Below are 24,694 nucleotides of genomic sequence, written 5' to 3' on the forward strand. Positions count from 1 at the left end.
GAGAAGGACCAGGATTCAAGGGCTGTCTGGACTACCTACGTCCCTGCTACAAAAATACATGCCGACGGGAGCTGGATGTGATGTAAGCACTTGGAAACTGACACAGGGAGCTCACTAGTGCGAAGCCGCCCTGCACTACATAAGAACTATCTCAGAGAGACAAAAATAGAAAACTACATTGGGAATCGACTCTGAAAGCACGCTGTAACACTCGTCCCAGACCTCTAGGGTGGCTAGTTCTTACAGTGATGCTATGTAGATGAACACTGGTTTTGGCTTTTTAAAAAAAATTCACTGACTTCTAAGCAAGAGAATAATAATAAGTAACTTGTTCTCTGGGTTTTGTACGTGTTTGGTTTATCCTGATAAACACCTCTCAGAAGTTCTGTTATTAAAGCTGTAGTCTGACAAAGACTACTATAATAACTCTCAATAATAATAAGTTACATATTCAAGTTTTCTCCTCTTCAGTAACAGCTTGATGGAGGTGGGTCATCTTTCTATCTGTTGTTTTATTGGTTAAGTAATAAAGAAACTGCCTTGGCCCCTTTAATAGGACAGAAAATTAGATAGGCGGAGTAGACAGAACAGAATGCTGGGAGAAAGAAGCCGAGTCAGTGAGTCGCCATGATTCTCCCACTCCAGACAGACGCAGGTTAAGATCTTTCCTGGTAAGCCAGCTCGTGATACTACACAGAATATTAGAAATGGGTTAGATCAATATGTAAGAGCTAGCCAATAAGAGGCTCGAACTAATGGGCCAGGCAGTGATTAAAAGAATACAGTTTCCGTATAATTATTTCGGGGCATATGCTAGCCGTGTGGGCGGCCGGGTGCCGGAGACGCAGCCCTGCCACTCTTATTACAACAACAGCTAAGTGATAGGTCAGTTCACCCATTTCTGTTTAGCAAAACACAAGCTTAAAAATGCTCCTTCACAAGGACATTTGACATTCACACAGAATTAAGAATACAAAAATTTCTTCTAAAATTAAAGAGTTTTACCCTCCAAGGCATAATTGCTACTGTGTTAACTGATTACATCATTAGGGTACAAGAAGTACATATCCAATCAGTTAATAATATGTGTCCTAGTCAGGGTTTCTGTTGCTGCAACAAAACACTGGGACTAAACGCAGCTTGGGGAGGAAAGGGTTTGGCTTACACTTCAGCATTGCTGTTCATCACTGAAGACAGTCAGGACAGGAACTCAAGGAGGGCAGGAACTGGAGGCAGGAGCTGATGCAGAGGCCGTGGAGGGGAGCTGCTTACTGGCTTGTTGAGCCTGCTCTTTTATAGAACCCAGGACACCAGCCCAGGGATGGCAGCACCCACCATCCATCACTAAGAAAATGCTCTACAGCCTCATCTTATGGAGGTGTTTTTTTAAGTTAGGCTCCCTCCTATCAGATGACTTTAGCTTGTGTCAAGCTGACATAAAACTATCCAGCATGATCGACCCCCTGACAATTTAACACAGAGGCAGGCAGGTCTCTGTGAGTTCAAGCCCAGCCTAGACTACAGAGGGAGTTCCTGGATAGCCAAGGCTACACCGTGAAACCGTCTTAAAAAAAAAAAAAAAAAAAAAAAAGAATCCAACGGTCTTTACAAATTCAAACCATTAAAAATTCAATCCCTTTAACAAGTTTCTTTTTAAAAATCTCTTTAAAATTTCAAAGTCTCTTAGTTGTGGGCTCCAGTTTTTAAAAATTAAAATTAAGTTAAATATTTCTCACTTCAAGAGGGAAGAACCAGGGCACAGTCTGAACAAAGCAAAGGCAAACTCCAGCTGTATGTAACCCAGTGTCCAAAGTCCGGAAGTTACTTACACCGTCTTCTGGGCTCCTCCAAAGGGCGCGGGTCACGTCTCTACAGCACACGCAGCTTGTCTTCTAGTACATCCTCGGCTGCATCTGGAACACAGCTTCTCTGTGCTCTCACTAAACCCTTCCCAGAAGCTTGCTGCAGTCATGCTGGTCCCTTCTTAATCACTTCCACTTCCCCACCTCCAGCCGACCAGCAGTGTACCCCGAAAAAGCAAAGGTCTCACTCTGGTAGTCCTGGGATCAAGTCAAACACAGCTGCTGCTTCAGCCCCAACCAACCAGAACCACAGAATAGAATGTTAACTCAAAATAACAGATGCCCTGACTTCACCAGCCAGGTCCCCATCTGCCCTCAACATCCTGTCTCCCATGTTCCTACAGAACAGCTCACTAAGCATTGAACACTCAATGGCATTTTGCACTTCTCACTCTGGTAGTCCTGGGATCAAGTCAAACACAGCTGCTGCTTCAGCCCCAACCAACCAGAACCACAGAATAGAATGTTAACTCAAAATAACAGATGCCCTGACTTCACCAGCCAGGTCCCCATCTGCCCTCAACATCCTGTCTCCCATGTTCCTACAGAACAGCTCACTAAGCATTGAACACTCAATGGCATTTTGCACTAAGTTCCAAAGTTCTTTCACAATCCTCCCCAAAATAACATGGTCAGGTCTGTCACAGCAATACTCCACAATGTGTCAATTATAATACTTTTTAAATATTAATAAAGGGATATAAGTATAGCTATATTTTGGACATTCAGTAAAATAGCTTGTGTTCCAAAAGGACATGATTCTGTGCAGTTTAGTCCAACATCGTGATACCTAATTGGTGATTAGGTCTAACTTTGGCTTTAGAGCCTTGGTAGTCCTTCTTTCCATCATAGAGCCATGAATGGTTTCTGTTTCAAGTGTGGAGGAAGTTTTGTGTGTATTTATACTTCCCCTTGCTTTAGAAAGGGTTTTAGTGTGCCGAACCCCAGAGGAAGAAACACCTTAGGTCGGCAGAAAGAAAAGAAGAAAAGAGGAGTCAGCAAAGGTCAAACAAGAAGGAACTGTCTCTAGCTGACATTACCCCAGAAGAATTGGCAACCGTGAAATCATATTTAGGGAAGCAGTTTCCCTAGGACAGGAAAGACCTGTAGGGACAAATGCACACTTGGAATGCACAGGGGCAGTTATGGCCCCTGCAGAGGGTCAGGAGGTAGATGTTTTCACCATATTGTCTTTCTTCCTTCTTAGTCTTGCAGGGATGAGGGAAAGCCATGGGACTTCCTCTGAGGAAGTGAGAGCCAGCACCTACTCAGACAAACCAGCCTCAGTGGGCGGAAGGAACCTCAGATGTCACTGCAGGGAACTCTGAGTCCTGTGTCCCTACAGATTGGTCTTTAAAGATAGGGATCCAAGCCGGGCGGTGGTGGCGCACACCTTTAATCCCAGCACTTGGGAGGCAGAGGCAGGCGGATCTCTGTGAGTTCGAGACCAGCCTGGTCTACAAGAGCTAGTTCCAGGACAGGCTCCAAAACCACAGAGAAACCCTGTCTCGAAAAACCAAAAAAAAAAAAAAAAAAAGATAGGGATCCAAGAGGCCAAGCTGTTCACAAACACTGTGTTATTACTGTCTACTTCTAAATTAATCTTGGGAATGATAATTCCCCCCACATAACTTTTTTAGTTAAAAAAAAAAAAAAACAACAAGAAAAGTCTCAGAGCGCAGGGCAGCTGGTCCTGGTCAGGTTGTACCACCTGCTCCTCGGGCACACCCTCGCTCACTCATGCCTTCTGCTCTGTCCAGGAATCTGGGTGCCTTATCAAGATGGCCTGAAGGCAAATCTGTGGGGCATTTTCTTGATTTCTTTTCTTTTTTTTCTTTTATTTTGTAATTTTTTTTTGCTGAAATAGATTCTTCTGTCATACAATACAGTTTCCCCTCCCTCCACTCCTCCCAGTTACCCCTAACACCTCCCCTCCCCCAAAGCTACTCCCATTCCCTTTTCAGAAAAGAACAGACCTTCAAACAGCAACCAAACGAGACAAAACTCCTCACTCAAATCAAGGCTAGACAAGGCAACCTACTGGGAGGAAAAGAACGCCAGAAGCAGGCCAAAGAGCCAGAGACACCCCCACCCCCATTGTTAGGGGTCCCACACAAACACCAAGCTAACAGCTATATTATACACAGAAGACCTGGTTCAGACTCACGCAAGCCTTGCTTGCTGTTTCCTTGAGCCCATGTTCTCCGAATGTCTTCCATTCCCTCAAACTCTTACAATTTTTCCTTGCCCTCTTCCAAGTGATTCTGCCATCTCCAAGGGAAAGGACCCAATAGCCAATGGAAACCTCCAATTTAGACTCTGTCTGCATAATGTCTAGTTGTGGGCATTCGTTCCCATCCGCTACTAGAGGAAGCCTCTTTGGTAGTGACTAAACAAGGACTGATCTATGAAAATAATCGAATATCATTAGGAATCATGGAATTATTTGTAGGAGAGTCTTACTGGTTGACACCATCCCTAGGCTGGATAAGAAGGGCAGCTGAATGAGCCAGGGAGCCTGAGCTGGATAAGAAGGGCAGCTGGATGAGCCGGGAGCAGCATTCCTTTACAGGTTTTGCTTCAGTTCTTGAGTTAATGCCCTGCTTTCCTTCAGTGGTGGACTGTAATCTGGAAGTATAAGTTGAAATCAACCCTTCCTACTCAGAAAGAAAGAAAAATAAATACTTAAATAATTAAGAGGTTTTAGAAATAATACTAGCTTAGCTCTTGTTTGATGAGTGCTTAGCATGAGCTCATGAGCCTGTAAGGTCTGAGACGCTTAATACAGCCCTCAGACTACCGGGAATCCAGGCATGGACACCCCACCAGATGACCAGGAATCCAGACATGGTCACACCACCAGACGACCGGGAATCCAGATATGGACATGGGAATGCAGACATGGACACACCACCAGACAACCGGGAATCCAGACATGGACACACCACCAGACGACCGGGAATCCAGACATGGACACACCACCAGACCCATGTGCTTCTGACACTCAGCAGAAACCTTCTCATTCTTGCCATTGCAGGGTCCTTCCATTCCTGGTCCAGCTCTCAAGAACTCGGCTTCTCCTCTTAGACTAGTAGCCCTAAACCCTGGCTGCATACTGGGACCCTCTGGGAAGGCCAAGATGCCCTGACCGTGAACTCCATCTTTCCCCTGCAGAGATCCAGTCTCTTTTGATCTGAGATGCAGTTGGGTGTCCGTGATATTTTATTTTTTAAAAAACCAGTCTTTGCGTGTCATGTGTTCTGCATGCATCAGTCTTCCTGGCCCAGGATCACTGTGCAGTCCAAAGCCTCTCAGGACTCTGTACTGAAAAGGTCTGGCCGGCTACTCTAAAGCCCGTCCTGAATCACTGGTGTGTCTTGCACAGACAACTACAGGAGCATGGACTATTCCCATCTGGGACCGTTGGCAGGAGGGCACACGGTCACCCCGGTCTCCAGGTTGGTAGGGCTATATCCTAGGGCTTTTTTTTTTTTTTTTTTTTTTTTTTTTTGGTTTTTCGAGACAGGGTTTCTTATCCTAGGGCTTTTTATTTCATGGTTAGTTAATTTTTAAAAAGTAATATGCTCTCAGGCAAATTTTGATACTTGGTCACTCTTATACATCCATCTATAACAAGAGGAACAACTGTATGTTGAAATGCTGATTTTATTCATGGGACATGCTTTTTCTTTACTTACTCTTGATAAATTCATATTCCAAAATTAAAATCAATTTTCTTATGAACAGTGTGGGCAGTTCAGCAGGAACTGGACGGGGGACAGGTATAGTTTTAAAACATCACATTGTGGAGATGGGTTGAAGAACAGGGTTAGTCCTGTTAGAAGAAACACTCCTTTCACACAAGAATCACAGAGTTGTGATGTGGGATTCCCCTCTGTATGCTGTGAATATCATTGGTGAATAAAGAAACCACTTTGGCCTGTTGATAGGGTAGAACTTAGGTAGGCAGAGAAAACTAAACTGAATGCTGGGAGAAAGGAGGCGGAGTCACAGACAGAAGCCATGTAGCCCCGCCAGGGACAGATGCCAGACGGAACTTTACCTGGTAAGCCACAGCCATGTGGCGATACACAGATTGCTAGAAATGGATTAAATTAATATGTAAGAATTAACCAATAAGAAGCTAGAACTAATGGGCCAAGCAGTGATTTAATTAATACAGTTTCTGTGTGATTATTTCAGGCCTAAGCAGCCAGGAACTAACTAGTGGCCTCCTTACAACAGAGTTGTTTTAAATAGAATCATTAAATAACTGCATACAGATCATAGACTTTGAGTGAGTTCTGTAAAATTCAACATTCTAAGTTCCAGGCAGAAAACTAAAATCTCAGCTAGCCTGATTCAATATTAGAAGTGTATTTGAGCACTGGTGGCACATGCCTTTAATTCCTGGAGGCAGAAGCAGGCTGATCTCTGTGAGTTCAAGGTCAGCCTGGTCTACTGAGCGAGTTTCAGGACAGCCAGGGCTGGTACACAGAGAAGCCCTGTCTTGAAAAACAAATAAACAAAAAGTGTGCTAAGTCCAGCTCAGAGAGAAAAGGTTTCTGGGCCATGAGTTGGTTCTACTGCAGATGAGCATACCTGTTCCTCCCGGAGTAACTGTGCGCCTCCTGGAATCTCAGTGCTTGTCAAGAGCTGGGTTACTCACTGTTAACATGTAGTCTACTTTCTGCCGCTTTGTGCCCTGTGGAAAATTACTCAACTTTTCTGAGCCTCCCTTTCTTCATGTGTAAATGAGGAACTAGGTGACATGTATGGTACTTTTTGATGCTAAGATTCTGAGTCTAGAATTTTCCACAGGACATTTTTTTTATCTTTTTAACTATGTGTATATGTATGTACACCTGTGTCCCCACAGGTGCATACATACGTCACTTAAAGTCCGGAAAACGGGAGTGAAAAAAACCCAAATTCATGTCTATATGGTAAGAGTAGATTCACGTATAATACAAATACCAAGTAGGGATGATTTTGTCGCATAAATTCTCCTAACAAACTCTGTAGTTATCACAAATGAACGTGGTAAGCGTTCTTTTTTGACACCGTTGGGTTTTTCACTCCACAAGTGCATTTAAAACATTATCAGAGCTGTCAATCTTTCCATTCCATTTCCTCACATACAAAGAAATATAAAATAGCCTCCCTCAGGCTTCAGTGGGCACACATTAATTATCCAGGAACCCTTAGCCAGTATAAATTCTGTGAGGGTGGCATTTGTCTTTGAAGTATTTTATACTCATGTTTCTCAAAAAGATGATAGTAGTTAAAAAGCAGTGATTTGGGGATGAACTTAATTAGGTGGGTGATAAAAACTGTAATTTCCTACAGTTGCTCATTAATGCTTGAATGGGAGGTGCAATATAAGCTTCCTAGTGTGGTTGTGGCTTATCAGAATATTAAAATCAGGTAGTGTGGGTAACGAGGTAGTGTGGGTTTGTATCATTGCTTCACGATGTTTTATTATTGTATTATTACTAATGAGTCATTATATAGTTGAATGTCAACTTGTCTGACCTCACAGTGTGTACTCAGTATATTCTTTAGAGGTCTGTTCCTCTCTTCCCAGGTCCCAAATGAAGCATCCATTACCTGCCGTAAGCAATGCCCCATTGATGAATTTCACATGGAGACCATAATAAGCTTAACATAATTTAAGATTTTAAGTGTATTACTGAAGCACGGCTGGGACTAAATGGATACAGTATCATAATATTTAATAAGTCCGATTTTATATTGCATTGTCTAGACAGAGGTGGCATTTTTTTATTGTTTTTATTGAGCTATACATTTTTCTCTGCTCCCCTCCCCTTCTACCCTCTCCCATGGTCCCCAGGCTCCCAATTTACTCAGGAGATTTTGTCTTTTTCTACTTCCCATGTAGATTAGATCCATGTATGTCTCTCTTAGGGTGTTCGTTGTTGTCTAAGTTCTCTGGAATTGTGAATTGTAGGCTGGTTTTCTTTGTTTTTTGTCTAAAAACCACTTATAAGTGAGTACATCTGATAATTGTCTTTCTGGGTCTGGGTTACCTCACTCAGTATGATGTTTTCTAGATTCATCCATTTGCCTGCAAATTTCAAGATGTTGTTATTTTTTCTGCAGTGTGTTATTTTTTTCTCCATGGTGTAAATGTACCAACTTTACACAAAGGTGGCATTTGGAAACCTCTCTTCTTAATTGGGCAAACAGCACCCAAGGTGGAGGAAACAGTTCCCTGATGAGAAACTAGCCATGGTTTAGCTCCTCGCCCAGCTCCACCAGGGTCTCACTGTGTAGCTCAGGCTGGCCCAGAACTCACCAAAGATCCACCAAATATGCCTTCTACATGCTAAGATTAAAGTTATACACCACCATGCCCAGCATGCCCTAGAAATTAACCTTTTTATAGCATTATTTTAAAAAAATCTTTTTTGCTTGCTTGTTTTTTAATAAAGAATTATTTTTCCTTTTAAGAAACATACATTATTTTTTTCTATAGAATGTAATTCTCTGCATTTTTTCTCACACATGTATGTGTTTGCATCTGTTTTAATTGCAGGCATTTGTACCAGGCTAGTCCCATTCATATAAAGTTTGCCTTGCACGTTCAAAGTCTTTATCTTTTTTTTGGAAGGTGGGGTTCATTGAGACAGGGTTTCTCTGTAGCTTTGGAGCCTGTCCTGGAACTAGTTCTTGTAGACCCGGCTGACCTCGAACTCACAGAGATCCCCCTGCCTCTGCCTCCCGAGTGCTGGGATTAAAGGCGTGCGCCACTACACCACCAGCCCCAGAGCAAGGTTATTTTTTATATTTGCGACTTCTTGCTTGTGTTTTTTAACTAAGTATGTCTACGCTCTACAAATTATGCTCCTCATATTTTAACAATAATGCCCTCTTGTCCAGACACCACGGACTTACTGCTGTGCGAACACTGAAGACTTGGAAACAGTCATCCACCATGTCCACAGCCTGTACCCTTTGGCCCCATTTCTGGCAGCAGGCGTGTCAATGGGAGGGTAAGGACTTCTCTAAAATGCTGGAGAGTGGAACAGTCCTCACGACTGGCTCCCCCTCTCCCTCTCCCTCTCCCCCCTCCCTCTCCCCCTCTCCCTCTCTCCTAAAAGCAAAGGGAGCAGTCCTCATAGCTCTCTCAACACTGAACCATGAATGTCTGAGTCATGTGTAGCAGAAGGAATCAACTCAGGCCGACTTTAACATTTTCCTGGGTTCTGTGAGTTCTCCATGGGAAGCAGCCAGGTGAACTTGATTTTGTTAGTTCCCATTCCAGGTGCTATTAAGCTAAGATGGTTGGTTTATGCACCTGCCCCTACATTGGGGTTTATATGGGTTTATTTATGTGTATGTATGTTTGTCTGTGCATGTATATGCTATGCTGGGGGTGGGTGCCTGAGAAGATCAGTAGATGGCATTGGATCCCTTGGAGCATGTTGTAATTTGAAAAAAGCTGCACGTGAGAGAAAGATGCCATGCGACAGAGCTCAGGTCTCAAGGTAGGTTTTTTATTGGGAGAAAGTGAATGGGAAGGGGGGGAGGGGAAGGGAAGACCAGCCTCTGGGGACGGTAACTGAAGAAGGAGGAAGACAGAGAGAGAGATGGGAGGTGGGCAGGGCCCCTTTAAAGGGGAACCTAGTGATTGTGCACACGAGGAGCTCTCAGTGGCTGCAACTGAGGACGCATCCTGTCGGAACCCCAAGGTCAGGCCAGTGCGGGTGCCTGAATACTAGGGGAGCTGGGGTTGCAAGTGTTTGTGGGCAGCCTGCTGTGAGTGCTGGGAACTGAGCTTTGGTCAGGATGGAGCATCTCCAGCCCCTTTCTGGAATTCTCTCTTGCCACACTTATACTTGAGTGATGTCTAACACTAATAACTGTTTGTAGAGTGGGTGTGAGTGTGTGTATATAGAGAGAACTCACTTAAAGAAATGTAAAAGTTACTGCCCCTGTACTTTAGACCCCTCACCGTTGTTCACGCTCACTTCTACTTTGTTTTTCACGGCAGGGTTCTCCGTGTGACAGTCCTGGCTGGAACTTGTTCTGTAGACCAGGCTGCCCCAGAACTCACTGAGATCCTCCTGCCTCTGCCTCCTAAGTGCTGGATTAAAGGAGTGTGCCACCACCGCTGGGCCTTACTTTTTTTTATTATTACTCTATATGCAGTAGTTTGCCTGCATTTGTGCCTGCAGGTCAGAAGAGGGCACCAGATTTCATTGTAGATGGTTGCAAGCCGCCATGTGGTTGCTGGGAACTGAAATTATGACCTCTGGGAGAGCAGTCAGTGCGCTAACTGCTGAGCCAGATCTCCAGCCCTCATGCTTACTTTTTTCAAATTTATTTATTTTTCACATACCAATCCCAAATTTTTTTTTTTTTCGAGACAGGGTTTCTCTGTGGTTTTGGAGCCTGTCCTGGAACTAGCTCTTGTAGACCAGGCTGGTCTCGAACTCACAGAGATCCACCTGCCTCTGCCTCCCGAGTGCTAGGATTAAGGGCGTGCGCCACCACCGCCCGGCCACCAATCCCAAATTTATTTATTTATTATGTATACAATGTTCCTCCTGCATGAACACCTCCATGCTAGAAGGGAGCACCAGATCTTAACTACAGATGGTTGTGAGCTACCACATGGTTGCTGGGAATTGAACTCATGACCTCTGGAAGAGCAGCCAGTGCTCTTAACCTCTGAACCATCTCTCCAGCCCCCAAGGTTACTTTTTAATTTAATTATTTAATTTATTTTTCACAGTGCTGGGGCTTGAATCTAGGATTAATGCGTGTTACACAAACACTTTACCACTGAGCCACATACCTCTACCCCAAACTATTTTATTTCATTTTTCTTAAGTTTTATCTACTGAAAGATTCTCTTTTGCAAATCTTGGTTTTTCTTATCTGCAAATTAAATTTTCAAAAAAGTAGAAATCTATGTGTTGGATTTTCCTTTACTCTTGCCACACATTGGAACACCATTTTTTTTTTAACTTTCTTTGGCTTTTGGGGGTCCTCCACCCAGCTTTCTATGAATCACACGTGGAGGCTTATTCTCTCTTAAGCCAGGCCTCAGCTTGTCTTGTTTCTAGCCAGTTTTTCTTAGCCTTTAGCCTCTGGGCCTTTTCCTTTCTTTTCCTTTTCTTACTTCTGCATATCTTTCCCTTTTACTATCTGGCTGTCCCCTAATGTCCTCTCTCCTTGTTCTCTTGCTCCTTTCTTCTATTTATCCTCTCTGCCTGCCAGTCCCGCCTGTCCTTGCTCCTGCCTTGCTCTTGGCCATTCAGTTCTTTATTAGACTATCAGGTGTTTTACACAGGCAAAGAATCACAGCTGCACAATTAAACAAATGCAGCATAAACAAACACACCTTAAAATAATGTTCTGCAACATATATATATATATATATCTGTAGACATGTTTCCCACCAAACCATACAAGATAAATGCTATTTATCTCCTTTTCATTAGAATATTTTACCATACATATATTTTATTCCACATGATTGGCACTCAGACGCACTAAATGACCATTCACCTTTATTTGAAAAGCTGATTATAAGAGACTAGAGAGATGTATCAGCATTTAAGAACACTTGCTGTTCTTAGCTAAGAACCCAGGTTCGGTTCCCAGCACCCACATGGAAGTTCTTAATGAAGAACCCAGGTTCGGCACACCTTTAATCCTAGCACTCAAGAGGTGCAGGTGGATCTCTGTGAGTTCAAGGCCAGCCTGGTCTGCAAGAGCTAGTTCCAGGACAGGCTCCAAAGCTACAGAGAAACCCTGTCTCGAAAAACCAAAACAAAACAAAAAAATTTTTTAATTAAAAATAAATGAAAAAAAAATCCAGGTTCAGTTTCCAGCATCCACATGGCAACTAATCTGTAACTCCAGTTCCAGGGGACCCTAAGTGAGCTCTTGTGGCCTCCACAGGCACTGCATGTACATGGTTCACAGACATACATGCAAGCAAACAATACATAAAATAGAAATAAATTGTTCTTTTTTTTTGCCTTTAAAAGCCAGTTAACATTTAAAATAGAAACTATTTTTTAAACTTTATTCTGGCTGTATCTGCCATCTCTGTTTTTAGAATATCTTCAGAGTGTATGTGCAGGAAAGTAAAAGGCGGCCATTAACAGGAGACTCTGTCCAGAGCCCTTTAGATTCTGACAAAGGATTCATTCCTTACATTAGCATGGAAGGTCTGACTTGACCCAGTAAAGGCAGAGCCCTGAGTCAGCGTGGAAACAAGCAGAGTCAGATTGTGCTTGGCAGACAGATTCTAGCATCTCCTCCCTCCAGCCCACAGTGTGAACCTGAAAAGAAAGAATGGGGGCTGAACTTTTCCCCCTTAATCATATAAATTCATGGCTTTTTTTCCCCAAGGCTAGCCTTTAAATAAAGAGGTTCCAATTGTCTATTCAGAAACTCTTGGAAAAGGCCCTTTCATCCAGTGTTGAAGCGTTGGTGCCCAAAGGCCACTCTCCCCAATTAGATTAGGTTTTCCAGCTGGCTGAATATTAATGTCTTGTAAATTATTTGAAGGAATCACACCTTCTAGTTGCCTAGCACTGTGACACATTGACAATTTCCCAAGTGAGTGCACTTTCTTTTCTTTTTTCTTTTCATTTTTTTCTTTTTTACCTTTGAGATGCAGCTGACAAAAGCATAGTCTAAGCAAGAGTTTCATGCCCAGTGAAGCCACAGACTGGGGTCATCCCAGTGCCTGCGATGTTGGGGCCAAGTATGGGCTTTGAGCCAGAACTGAGTTAAGTCAAGAAACTCTGAAGCTCTAGACCCAGATTCTACTCTCCCAGTGAGTTGGTAAATACTTTTTAAATAAATGGAAAATTCCAAACACATAAAATGGAAAATTAAGAGTCATTCCTCAGGTTCAGTAATTATCGGCTCGTGGGTGATCTTGTTCCATCAGTATTGCCCACTTCTCCAGTTCATTCCCAGCTCTGACTATTACCTGAACCTCACAATCACTTTATTACTGTTTCAGGTGGTACTGAGTGGAGCACATGCTTAAAATGTGGGAGGCCCTGGCTGCAGTTCCCAGCTCCTCAAAACAATAAATAGGTTGAGTCACTTCTTGGCCTTTTTGTGTGGTATCTTCTCAGTGTCTGATAAAGCCCCTATCTCAGGACACTAGGTGAAGTGGATTTTGGAGCAGGGAGATAGGACAGGATCTTGCTTTATCTACACAGCATGCCTGGAGTGGAGCACACAGCAGAAAGTTGGAAGGCCAGTAAATTAATATTTCGGTTGGTAGCTCTAAATGGAAGACCTGTTTCTTTTCTTTTTTTTTTTTAAGTCCCAATACTCTTCCCCACCCCTCCCGAGACAGGGCTCCTCTGTGTAACAGTCTGGCTGTCCTGGAACTAGCTCTGTAGACCAGGCTGGCCGCGAATCCAGAGATCTGCCTTCTAAAGTAAATAATCTAAAATAACCTTTTGAGGTGGCATCTTGACATTATTTTACTCCTGAATTGCCTCTAAAGATTTGGTTTGCCTATTTCGGGGTCTTTCTGCTTTAGATCCTTTCCTGTTATTGTGGTTTATGTAACTTACTGGCCTCTGGCTGAAACGTAAAGTTATTATATAAGAACCCAAGGATGAACTCTTCACAGGACGGAAAGCATTGTATGCAAATCTTATAGTTATTTCAAAGGGTCATTTTCAAATCCTATGTGATGGAGTACATCCATAAGTCTAGCGTTCCTGGAGGGTGAGGCAGGAGAATTACAAGTTCTAAACCAGCCTGAGTTAAAAATAGTGAAGTGCTGTCTCAAAAAAAATTTTCTTTTCCGAACTGGCAAGACAGCTCAGGCAAGGTCACATGCTGCCATGCAGGACAACCTGAGCTTTATCCTGGGATCTATGCAGAAGGAGAGAACTGACTTCCTCAAATTGTTCTCTGACCTCCACAAACTTACTATAGAATGTACATACATGTACACATACATACACACACAATAAATAATTTTAAAATTTTTTGAAAAAAATATTTTCAAAAGCTAAATTTCATTTTTCATAAAAATTTCCTGCCCTTAAAGCCATTGGTGATGGCACGTGCCTTTATTTATTTTTTTCCATGATATTTATTGAGCTCTACATTTTTCTCTGCTCCCCTCCCTGCCTCTCTCCTTCCCCCTTAAACCCTTCCCCAAGGTCCTCATACTTCCAATTTACTCAGGAGATCTTGTCTTTTTATACTTTCTACTTGCCATGTAGATTAGATCTATGTAAGTCTCCATTAGTGTCCACATTGTAGTCTAAGTTCTCTGGGATTGTGATTTGTAGGCTGGCTTTCTTTGCTTTATGTTTAAGAACCACCTATGAGTGAGTACATGTGATAATTGTCTTTTTGTGTCTGGGTTACCTCACTTAAAATAATGTTTTCTAGTTCCATCCATTTTCCTACAAAATTCAAGCTGTCGTTATTTTTTTCTGCTGTGTAGTACTCCATTGTGTAAATGTACCACATTTTTAAATCCATTCTTTGATTAAGGGGCATTTAGGTTGTTTCCAGGTTCTGGCTATGACAAACAAAGCTGCTATGAACATAGTTGAGCACATGTCCTTGCGGCACGATTGAGCATCCTTTGGATAGATACCTAAAAGTGGTATTACTGGGTCTTGAGAAAGGTTGTTTCCTAATTTTCTGAGAAATTGCCACACTGACATCCAAAGGGGTTGTACCATCTTGAATTCCCACCAGCAATGCAGAACTGTTCCCCTTTCCCCACAACCTCTCTAGCATAAGTTGTCAATAGTGTTTTTGATCTTGGCCATTCTTACAGATGTAAGATGGAATCTCAGAGTTGTTTTGATTTGCATTTCTCTGATGACTAAGGATGTTGAACATTTCCTTAAGTGTCTTTCAGCCATTTTAGAGTCCTCTGTTGAGAGTTCTCTGTTTAGGTCTGTACTCCATTTTTTTTTATTGGATTATGTGATCTTTTGGTGTCCAATTTCTTGAGTTCTTTGTATATTTTTGAGATCAGACCTCTGTCTGATGTGGAGTTAGTGAAGATCTTTTCCCATTCTGTAGGCTGTCGTTTTGTCTTGTTGACTGTATCCTTTGCCTTATAGAAGCTTTTCAGTTTCAGGAGGTCCCATTCATTATTTGTTTCTCTCAGTGTCTGTGCTGCTGGGATTCTAATTAGGAAGTGATTCCCTGTGCCAATGTGTTCAAGTGTACTTCCCACTTTCTCTTCTATAAGGTTCAGTGTGGCTGGCTTTATGTTGCGGTCTTTGATCCATTTGGACTTGAGTTTTGTGCATGGTAATAGATATGGGTCTATTTTCATTTTTGATATCCAGTTATGCCAGCATCACTTGTTAAATATGCTTTCTTTTTTCCATTTGATATTTTTTGCTTCTTTATCAAATATCAGATGTTCAAAGATGTGTGGATTGATATCCGGGTCTTCTATTAGGTTCCATTGGTCCTCCTGTCTGTTCTTGTGCCAGTACCAGGCAGTTTTCAGTTCTGTAGCTCTGTAGTAGAGTTTGAAGTCAGGGATTGTGATGCCTCCAGAAGTTCTTTTATTGCTCAGGATTGTTTTGGTTATCCTGGGTTTTTTGCTTTTCCAAATGAAGTTGAGTACCGTTCTTTCGATGTCTTTGAAGAATTTTGCTGGGATTTTGATGAGCAGGTCCCGTGCCTTTAATCCCAGCACTTTGAAGGCAAAGGCAATTGTATCTCTGTGAGTTCAAGGCCAGTCTGGTCTACTGAAAAAGTTTCAGGACAGCCAGGGCTACACAGAGAAACCCTTTGTCAAAAAACAAACAACAACAACAAAACAAATGTTTTGTAAACTTTTGAGTTGTAAAAGTAAGGAGGAAGTATTCTATCCTTTTCTCCTATTTCAGAGCTAGTCTGGAAGAAACTATACTGAGAGGTGGAACTAGGGTGCCACCCTTGGTTTGAGCCATTGAACTCTAACTCAGACGCAGTTTTTGTCCCTCTTACCCAAATAGAACTTGGCTAAAATTGAGGAAATAGAATGAAGAAGCAGAGGAAGAGAAAGAAGTTCAGTAACTTCCAGGTTCAAATGCCCTGCTCATAAAATCTAACAGTGGACTGTAGAGTGCTTTGGGGACTGGTGTGGAGGGTGACCAACCAGCCAGAGCAGAGAACTCAGGAGCTCAGGGCATGAGGGCCAGACACCAGTAGTAAGTACTTCCCAAAGCCCCTGGGGATCCCGGTGCGCAGCCCAAAGGAAACATAGTAATAAATTGTCTTACAGTTTGGTCAAGTGCAGTGTAAGTAGCATGTGGGTCAGGCATATGGGTACACATTTGTCCTCCAAAGATTCAAGAGGCAGAGATGGGAGAGTGCATGACCCTGTTTCAGGAAGGAAACAAATACTTTTAAATACAAATATGAACATGGCAGATGAAATGTCTCAGTGGATAAAGGTGCCTGCCACCAAGCCAGGTTCGACCCACATGGTGGACAGCGAGTACTGACACTGACCTCCCTACACTGTGGCATGTGCACATGCGCAAATACATGTAAAGAGTTCTGGGTATGAATATGAGGAAAGAACAGAGACAGCCTTTCCAGTGTGCAGGACTTAAACAGTAGTCACGGGTGATGGTGCTGCCCAGCTCTTGGGAGGCTAAGGTAGAAGGGCCGAGTATTCAAGCTTATTCACAGAATTTAATGTACAAGGTCAACTGGGCTGCAAGAGGCCTTATCTCAAAAAAAAAAAAAGGGAAAGAAAGACTAAGCAATGTGTCCTTGCTGCTCCTGCCTGTCCTTGTGAAGCATCCTCAGAAAGGGACTCTTGAGAGACAAACCAGTCACAGTCTTCTTGTTTCTCACCATTTTAGAATGCTGCTTCTAAATTACCTGGGCAAAATTGGGTCCAAAACTCCTCTGATGGCAGCTGCAACATTCTCCGTTGGCTGGAATACTTTCGCTTGCTCAGAGTCGCTGGAGAAGCCACTGAACTGGCTGCTTTTTAATTACTACTTGACAACTTGCCTCCAGTCTTCAGTTAAGAAGTAAGTCATATTTAAAACTTTTTGTTGCCAAACATTTTAGATTACACAATCCAGCAGTATGAAATTTTAGAGTTTAACACTGCCAGTATATGTGTATTTATTTATAAATATATTTATTACAGTACTAAAATATTCTTTATATTATGGATGCATACAAAAATCATAAGGTAAAAATATAGATAAAATGCAGGTGTGCGGTGGTGACGCACACCTTTAACTCCAGCACTCCCAAGTGGGAGGCAGAGACAGGCATGTCTCTGTGAGTTTGATGCTTGTCTGTTCTGCAAAGTAAGTTCCAGGACAGCCAGGACTGTTAGACAGAGAAACTCAGGTTATCAGGTTTGGTGGCAGGCACCTTTACCCACCGAGCCATCTTAGACCCTGTCTTGAAAAACCAAAAGAAAAAAGGCATAATGCATTCTTTCTGAGTTTGTGCCCCTCTGTTTGTTTTGCTATTCTAAATTATTCTGAAAAATACATTAGTGGGGAGTGTATTTGGTGATATGTTTGGGCTGTTTCCTTAGATTATCTGGTTGTCAGTCTTTTTCAAACCTAATTCTTTCTCAGGTAGTATGTTAAGAATGTCCTGTGTGGTGGTAAACCCCTTTGATCCCAGTACCCAAGAGGCAGAGGCAGGCAGACCTCTGTGAGTTCAAGGCCAGCCTGGTCTAAATTGTAAGCTCCAGGACAGCTTGGGCTACATAGAGACCTTGTCCCAGAAAAAAAACAAACAAACACAAGAGTGTCCCATGTTGAATAATCCAGCTCCTTAAGCATGTTCTTACAAACACAGTGTGTTTTAGAAATGGGAGCATGTGAGCTGGCAAGATGTGGTAGTGTCAGCCTGTGTGTGGTAGTGTCTGTCAGCCTGTGTGTGGTAGTGTCTGTCAGCCTGTGTGTGGTAGTGTGAGTAGTGTGTGGTAGTGTCAGCCTGTGTGTGGTAGTGTGAGTAGTGTGTGGTAGTGTCTGTCAGTCTGTGTGTGGTAGTGTCTGTCAGTCTGTGTGTGGTAGTGTCTGTCAGCCTGTGTGTGGTAGTGTCTGTCAGCCTGTGTGTGGTAGTGTCAGCCTGTGTGTGGTAGTGTCTGTCAGTCTGTGTGTGGTAGTGTCTGTCAGTCTGTGTGTGGTAGTGTCAGCCTGTGTGTGGTAGTGTCAGTCTGTGTGTGGTAGTGTCTGTCAGCCTGTGTGTGGTAGTGTCTGTGAGTCTGTGTGTGGTAGTGTCTGTGAGTCTGTGTGTGGTAGTGTCTGTCAGCCTGTGTGTGGTAGTGTCAGCCTGTGTGTGGTAGTGTCTGTCAGTCTGTGTGTGGTAGTGTCTGTCAGTCTGTGTGTGGTAGTGTCAGCCTGTGTGTGGTAGTGTCAGTCTGTGTGTGGTAGTGTCTGTCAGTCTGTGTGTGGTAGTGTCTGTGAGTCTGTGTGTGGTAGTGTCTGTGAGTCTGTGTGTGGTAGTGTCTGTCAGCCTGTGTGTGGTAGTGTCTGTGAGTCTGTGTGTGGTAGTGTCTGTCAGTCTGTATGTGGTAGTGTCTGTCAGTCTGTGTGTGGTAGTGTGAGTCTGTGTGTGGTAGTGTCAGCCTGTGTGTGGTAGTGTCAGCCTGTGTGTGGTAGTGTCTGTCAGTCTGTGTGTGGTAGTGTCTGTCAGTCTGTGTGTGGTAGTGTCAGTCTGTAGCCCCAGCCCTCGTGAGAGGATGGGAGGCAGAGGTGGGGCTAGCCTGGTAAAAGCGGCAACCTGTACCAAAGCTGTCTTCTAACCTCAACATGTGCACACGTGTGTATGTACACACACAGACTTTAAGCAAACTTAAAATTATTTTCATTATACTTTTATTAACTTTGTGTGGGCAGTATGCTAAGTAGGTCAAAGAACTGTCTGTGAAGAAATTCTGTCATGTGGGTTCAGGCCAACAGGCTTGAGAGCATATGTCTTTACCACTGAGCCCAGCAAATACTATTTTAGTACCAGCGTTGTGCCCTGTGCTAGTTAGTCTGTTTCATTGCCTGTTCTTATGTATTTTAGGTATGACTGAGGTAGAGATTATCTCAATTCTTAGTTTGGAATTTCTTTTGTTCTAGGCACCAGCATATGTTTGTCAAACAAATCGACATGGACCAGGTCATGAAGGTAAGGGGTAGCTTTTCCTAATATTTTTATTTCCTCTTATGACTCCAAGGATAGATTCAGCCTGGATTTGTTTTTTAGGCTAAGTCTATTAGAGAGTTTGATAAACGATTCACCTCAGTCATGTTTGGATACCGAACAATTGATGATTATTACACCGACGCCAGTCCGAACCGCAGACTGAAGTCTGTGGGAATCCCGGTGCTGTGCCTGAATGCTGCGGATGATGTCTTCTCTCCCAGTCATGGTAAGAATCTGTCTGTCTGCGCACTTTGGTGTGAATTAACTGTTCTTTCAAAGACATCTTTTAGTTTGATTTCTGTGTATGTCGGTGTGCGTGTATGCCACGTGCGTGAATGCCGTGTGTGTGTATGCCACGTGCGTGTGCCATGTGCGTGTATGCCTGTGTGCGTATACGCCATGTGCGTGCATGACACGTGAGTATATGCCATGTGCGTGAATACTGTGTGGTGTATGCCACGTGCATGTGTGCCACGTGCGTGTGTGCCTGTGTGTGTGTATGCCATGTGTGTGTGCCACGTGCGTGTATGCCTGTGTGCGTGTACGCCGCGTGCGTGCATGACACGTGCATGTATGCCACGTGCGTGTATGCCGTGTGTGTGGGTGTATGCTGTGTGCGTGTATGCCGTGTGTGTGTGAGTGTGCGTGTATGCCGTGTGCGTGTATGCCATGTGCGTTATGCTGTGTACGTGTATGCCCTGTGCATGTCAGTGGCCGTAAAGGCCAGAAGAGGGCAACAGATGCCTGGAACTGGAGCCACTAGACGTCAGTGCTGGGAACTGAGCCACAACTGCTGAGCCATCTCCCCAGTTCCTAGTTTAACTTTGAAAATGTTCTTTTTAAGGAAGTACAGCAGTCATATAACGTCTTTTATTATAATTTTTACTAAAACGTTACATGCATGGAGCTCCATGCCTATAATCTCAGCACTTGGGACACTGACCGAGAAGAAGAAATGAGCTTGAGGCCTGAACTCTGATAACTTTAATAACTTCCAACCTGGGCCAGGAAGACATTATCTTGAAACATAAAAACAAGCAAATAAAAGTTAGCGTTTAGAACTTAGTGCTTCAGACCACATGACCAGTGTTTTCAGAGTTCCCTTCTGCTGTCAGAGACTCAGGCCCAGTGAGAGCTGATTGTGTGTTCTCGTGTTTATGATCTTTGATTCTTGAAGGCAGGGCCTTTGGGCAGATTGTGCTCTGGCATCTTTGCCTGGGGAGAGCACCTCATTTTCCTGGAGTTTCAAAAAAAAAATGTTGAAGTTTTTCTTCCCCTTTAACCTGAAAGAGGACTTGAGACTTTAGAAACACAATGTCCTTGAGTATTTCAATGCTGGAAGCAAATCTGAGCCAAAAAATTATTTCTAAATGAAAATAGATTATAGTTTTTTTTTTATTTCTCCTGGAAACAGTAAGGAAGAAAATTATTCCAAAATTAACTTCCATACTCTCTTAATTTAAGAATAGCAATTGGGCAGGAAAGATGGCTCAGTGGTTAGAAACATGTATTGCTCTTGCCAAAGTCCCAAGTTCAGTTCCCAGCACCTACATCAGGCAACAAGAAATCACCTGTAACACCAGACCTATCGCCACCTGCTGGCCTGCACAGGCACTTCACTCATATACACATAACCTGTCCTACACATGCGTAATTTAAAATAACAAAAATAAATCTTAAAAAGAAGTCTCCTAATTTAAAAAACATTTAAAAACCAGCAATAAGCATACGTATTTGTTTATCAGACATGTATGCCGTCTCACTGACTTCCAAAGTAATCTTACAGACTTCAGCATCGAAAGGCTCGCCCCTGACTGCTGTGTAAAGATGGTTGCTGTTTTGTTGTTGTCAGCACAGGATGTTCCCTGGAACTCGTGATCCTCCTGCCTCTACCCCCATGTTGTGGAGTGTCAAGTGTGAGCCATCATGCCTGGCTCCAAAAAATCTTTTTAAATCAGTTTTAAGCTTTAATGTGTTTGGGTGTTTTGCTTTCATGTGTGTCTGGACCTGGTGCCCACAGAAGCTGGAAGTGGAAATCACAGCTCCTGGAACTAGAGTCACAGATGGTTGTGAGCTGCCACGTGGGAGCTGGGAATCAAACATGGGTCCTCTAGAAGATCTTAAGTGCTCATAAACACTGAGTCATCTCTCCAGGACCTCAAGAAAAGAATCTTTTTTAGAAAAAAGAAAAAAAAAAGAAAAGGATCTTTGCCGGGCGGTGGTGGCACATGCCTTTAATCCCAGCACTCAGGAGGCAGAGGCAGGCGGATCTCTGTGAGTTCGAGACCAGCCTGGTCTACAAAGGGAGTTCCAGGACAGGCTCCAAAGCTACAGAGAAACCCTGTCTCGAAAAACCAAAAAAAAAAAAAAAAAAAAAAAAAAAAAAACATTTATTTTCTCCAAATACTTAATTAAAAGCATTTATTTTGGGTTGGGCTGGAGCTCAGTGATAGGGTGCTTGCCTGGTTCATTTGAGGCCCTGAATTCAGCCATCACGAAACAGAATTAATTACCCAGATTCCAACCCTAACAATTGTGTTGTAAAGTTTTAGAACATCCCAACATTCACAGATGCCTTAAATCGCCGTGGCTTCTCTGGAGGTCACATTTATCCAGAGGTCATTGCTAATAACTGACACTTTGGGCCTTTGCTTGTAAATAAGAAAATGAAAGCTGTGCAGCAGTGGCGCACACCTTTAGTCCCAGCACTCGGGAGGCAGAGGCAGGTGGATCTCTGTCAGTTAGAGGCCAGCCTGGTCTACACAGTGAGTTCCAGGACAGGCTCCAAAGCTACAGAGAAACCCTGTCTCGAAAATCCAAAGAAAGAAAAGAAACTGAAACTGGCTTTGGTATCTGTTAAATTACACAGTGCTCGCTTCGCATCTTTTCACTGGGTCAGATCTAATGTTTCTCCATCCGTTTTTATCCTTTGCTGCCTGTGCTACAAACAAGAGTTTCCCAGCATTCAACCTGACCCACAAGGGTGAAGTTCCAACTCATTGTTTCCTGTTTTTTCCCAGGCCCTTAAAACAGTCTTACCACATAGTGGACAATTGTCTGCAGCCTGCGGGAACAGGCAGCCAACACCCTTCACAAGGCTGCGCTGTCTGTAGTCAGGGTTAGATTCTCTCAGAGTGCTGAGGCGGAGCCCGGTGGGAGAACTTAGATTGAGCATTCACGAGGTCCCCAGTTGGCCTTTGGGGCATGTGCCCTGCACTTGTGGACGCATACACATATTTTATTTTTCCACTGTCTGAACACTAACATCTAGGAGAAAAAGGAAACAACTTTAATTCATGACCTTGAAGTCTCTGTTTAAAGTTATAGAGGGTGCACAAACACTGGTGTTCCTGGGGAGTTGTTTGTTTGTCACTGCAGAGTTGTTTTCTAATAGTTTCTCTTTGCTGTTTGAGAAACAGAGAATCAGAAAGACAGGAGATAGATAGATAGATAGATAGATAGATAGATAGATAGATAGATAGATATAATCCCACATCTGTGATTGCAAGTCCTTTGTACAGTTATCACTCATGTTTAGAAATCTAAATTCACATATGATCAAAATGACACCGAATGGATTTACAGCTCTCACAAAGGTTAGCTTATCTGGTCGTTCTAGATGTGTCCGTGCACGAGCATCCACGCGCTCTCACGGGTGCCAGAGCATTAGGAAGCCTCAGTCAGTCCCATCACTGTGCCATGTGGGTCCCAGAGACCAAACCCACGATATCAGGCAGGGGACAAGCGCCTTGGTAGCTGTGCTGTCTCACAGCCAATAAACAGCCTGCACGTTAGGTTATGTAAAATCTTGGATTATTCCTTTAGAAATAAGGATCTAGTAGAAATAGGTATTGTTATAAGAATATAGATGATTGTATAAATTAGTCAAACTTATTCCATTTAGCCACACTCGTCACAAATATTTGTTTAATGATTAGAGTGTTTTTACTGATTAGAAATGATAAAGTGTGCTTTACCTAACAAAAAATGTTAATGCTCTCTCTCCCCCCTCTCTCCCCATCCTTCCTGCTCCCACCTCTTTACCACCAACACCCCATCTTAACTGCTTTGATTCCTCAAGCTATCCCAATAGAAACTGCTAAGCAAAACCCTAATGTCGCTTTGGTCCTTACTTCTTATGGAGGCCATATTGGTTTTCTGGAGGGAATCTGGCCGAGGCAATGCACTTACATGGATCGAGTCTTCAAGCAATTTGTGCAAGCCATGGTCGAGCATGGACATGAACTCAACAACATGTAGTTCCTTGGGTACATTAAGTCTGAGCCACCATTGTTGGATCACCTCAGCTCAGTGCACAATGTCAGCTCCTGAGTGTAAAGCTGGCAAGCCAGCAGATGGTGAGGAGGTCCAGTGCTGTGGGAAACAACAACTTTGTAGCAAGAACTAAAGCTAGTGTAGATTGTTCCTGCTGTAGATCTTATTTTTACTCTGCCTTACCAAGTACGACCTTAAATTAAGTAGTCCTTATAAACATGAATTGCACTTAACCAAAACTATTGTGTAAAAGATTTTAATCCTCAGGGTTTTAGTTTAGACTGGTATTGTTAGACTACCCAGTCCAATGACTTAATGACTGTTAAGAGATTGTGATGATTTGAATGTAAGCTCTAAGCGGGCGTTCCTGAAAGCTCAGCACTGACCAGGGACACAGCGCTGCACCGCGTGTGTTCTGACCTGAGAGGGCGATGCAGCCGTTAGACTGCCTCCTGTACCTGCTCTTTTATCCTGATAATATTCAATTAGGGCTGACCTGTGTTTTATAATTATCATTTACATGCTTATTTTTAAAATAGTACATGTGCATACATATATCATTATATTAAAATAAATTCTATCATTTTAAGTTGTTTCTTTGTGAATTTTTATCTGTAGAAGTAGAGTCCTGTTGGGTGTGGCAGCACACAGGTTTAATCTCAGCACTCAGGAGCCACAGTCAGGGGGATTACAGTGAGTTTGAGGCCAGCCTGGATTGTAGTGAGCTCCAGTCAGCCAGGGCTGCAGAGTCTCAAAGAAAGAAAAAAGGCCCAGAGTGAAATATCTGAAAAGTATGCTATTGGTAATTTCATGAATGTATTACCAAGGAAACTTCTTACTTCACTGTTTTCAGGATATAGGCTGACGTCATATGCCACTGAAGAACACTTCAGGCTGGGGCACTTGCCTAGCATGCAAATAGCCTCGGTTTAATCCCCAGAACTACATAAAATTGAGCACGCCGCTGAGCGTGTAGCCTGTAATTGCAGCACTGTGGGGGTTGTTCAAGGGCCAAGAGTGGAGAGGGGATACTTTGGGCTACAGGATATTTAATTGGGTTGAAAGGTATCACAAGCTCGCCCCCCCCACACACACTATGTGTAATAATTTTTAAAATTAAGTTTAAAAATAAAAAATAATTTAAGCATCGGGTTAGTTAGCTCAGCTGAAGAGTGTCTGCCCATGTCCAAGGCCCTGACTTCAATCTCCCAGTACTACGGGGGAAAAAGAACAATAATTTGGTAGTTATTGGCAAATTCCTTTTATAGAAGTTTTACCATCTCTGTGGTCCTGTCTGCAGTACTGCCATCATTACCAAAACTGCCTTGTTTAGTCCTGGCTGACCTAGGATTCGCTATGTAAACCAGGATAGCCTCCAACTTACAGAGATCCACTGG

General features: G+C 43.1%; 1 protein-coding gene across 3 annotated transcripts in view; it reads left to right on the forward strand.

Moving 5' to 3' along the window:
• The window catches only part of Abhd3 (abhydrolase domain containing 3, phospholipase), a 50,235-nt gene extending 26,355 nt beyond the window's left edge, over nt 1-23,880 (forward strand). For 2 of the 3 annotated variants that reach the window (XM_057789271.1, XM_057789272.1), the window contains 5 exons: nt 8,766-8,878; nt 16,718-16,891; nt 18,956-19,004; nt 19,083-19,248; nt 23,104-23,880. In XM_057789271.1, the coding sequence (XP_057645254.1) occupies nt 8,766-8,878; nt 16,718-16,891; nt 18,956-19,004; nt 19,083-19,248; nt 23,104-23,282 (681 nt within the window). In that variant the 3' untranslated portion in view covers nt 23,283-23,880. The remainder of the gene's footprint in view (nt 1-8,765; nt 8,879-16,717; nt 16,892-18,955; nt 19,005-19,082; nt 19,249-23,103) is intronic. The other variant, XM_057789273.1, reaches the window with a different exon arrangement.
• The last annotated feature ends 814 nt before the right edge of the window (nt 23,881-24,694 follow it).

The sequence above is a fragment of the Chionomys nivalis genome, chromosome 14, assembly GCF_950005125.1.
Source record: "Chionomys nivalis chromosome 14, mChiNiv1.1, whole genome shotgun sequence".
NCBI classification, from domain to species: Eukaryota; Metazoa; Chordata; class Mammalia; order Rodentia; family Cricetidae; genus Chionomys; species Chionomys nivalis.